At 51.4% G+C, this 1,309-nt stretch overlaps 1 protein-coding gene across 1 annotated transcript in view; it reads left to right on the forward strand.

Moving 5' to 3' along the window:
* Nucleotides 1-996: 996 nt before the first annotated feature.
* The window catches only part of OTUD1 (OTU deubiquitinase 1), a 3,395-nt gene continuing 3,082 nt past the window's right edge, over nt 997-1,309 (forward strand). Inside the window, exon 1 of the mRNA XM_008585077.1 lies at nt 997-1,169. Within this exon, the coding sequence (XP_008583299.1) occupies nt 997-1,169 (173 nt within the window). The remainder of the gene's footprint in view (nt 1,170-1,309) is intronic.

Consider the following 1,309-nt stretch of genomic DNA (forward strand, 5'->3'; position numbering starts at 1 on the left):
TCTTGTTTCAGAACACCAGCTACTGCAAGGCTAAGGGCTGAGTTCAGTGTGAAGGGCTTCATGCGCAGAGCAACAGATATCTAGCAAATCAGGAATGAAATCTAAGTAATTTCCCTTTTCTAGTTAGCCACGGGGGCTACAAGCTCCCAATGGGGTAGTCATCAGGAATTGAAAGTAGGGTTAGACATCGTCTACCTTCTCCTGAGTGAATTTACCTCACAGGATGGAGTGACCTGCGATCCGGCCACACATACCGACCATGCAAATTAAAAGCCCTGACTAGGGTCGAGACCTGGATAGTAATTCTGGCTTCTCAACTGTCTGAGAAAACTTGGGAACTCGTTTACCACTTATTCATTTACTCAGTAAATATTAATTAGCTCCAAATATGTGCCAGGCACTGTACTAGGAGATGGAAATAAAATAGGGATCAAGACAAAGTGTTTCCATTCCTGGAATTTCCAATTCCAGCGGAAAGTTGGGGGGAGGCGTGTATCATAACCTACAGACTCAGTTTCCCCATTTCTTAAGCGATGGGATAGCCTCTTGGTTCAGTCTGAAGGTTTTGGGCACGTTCATTTAGCATTTGATCGAAGCTCAGAATGTAACAAAAACCGCCCGCTACTGCAGTCAGTACATGGTTGATCAAATGAATACTCTGGCTTTTTTTCATAAAGGACGGTACTAACAAGGCTCGGTAGAAGTGTTTTGGACATTCTCCCTCCGGGAACACTGCCTCTGACCTACGCTTTACAGCCTCGCCCGTTTTGAAAGGGCCCCAGGTAGTATGGCATTTGATATTCCGAGGAAGGCTATTTATTGGAAGAGCTTCCTTCCTTCCGCCCAAACCACGTACTTCCCAGTTGACATGGGTTAGGAGTGCAGAAAAGTCGGTTTCAGTTTAGGAGGGCAGAAAGATCTAGGGTAGGGCGCGACATGAACATCTGAACCGAAGGACCTGAATCGAAAAGACGGAAGCAGTAAAAGAAAGCAGGAATGGTGGCTCACGACCTTGCGGAGGCCACACAGGTTTCTGGGCAGCGCTCGGTCCTCCACCCCCAACCCGGAAGCTTCCTTCGAAATACAAGCTTTCCAAGCGTGCTAACTTGCTCCACGCGGCGCCCACCCAACCACAATCCGCTGCAGAGGCGCAGGAACCCGAGGCTCACGTGGGTAAAGTGGTCCGCAGGGGTCACGCGGCTGCGGCCCGGCATCCCACGACTGCGCAGGCTCCAAAGCCTCGGCGCTCAGAGCGGGCCACGCCCCTGACGTCCGCCGAGCGAGGGGGGCGGGGCGCGGGCCGGCGGGG

The sequence above is a fragment of the Galeopterus variegatus genome, unplaced genomic scaffold (genome assembly GCF_000696425.1).
Source record: "Galeopterus variegatus unplaced genomic scaffold, G_variegatus-3.0.2 Scaffold3444, whole genome shotgun sequence".
Lineage (NCBI taxonomy): Eukaryota > Metazoa > Chordata > Mammalia > Dermoptera > Cynocephalidae > Galeopterus > Galeopterus variegatus.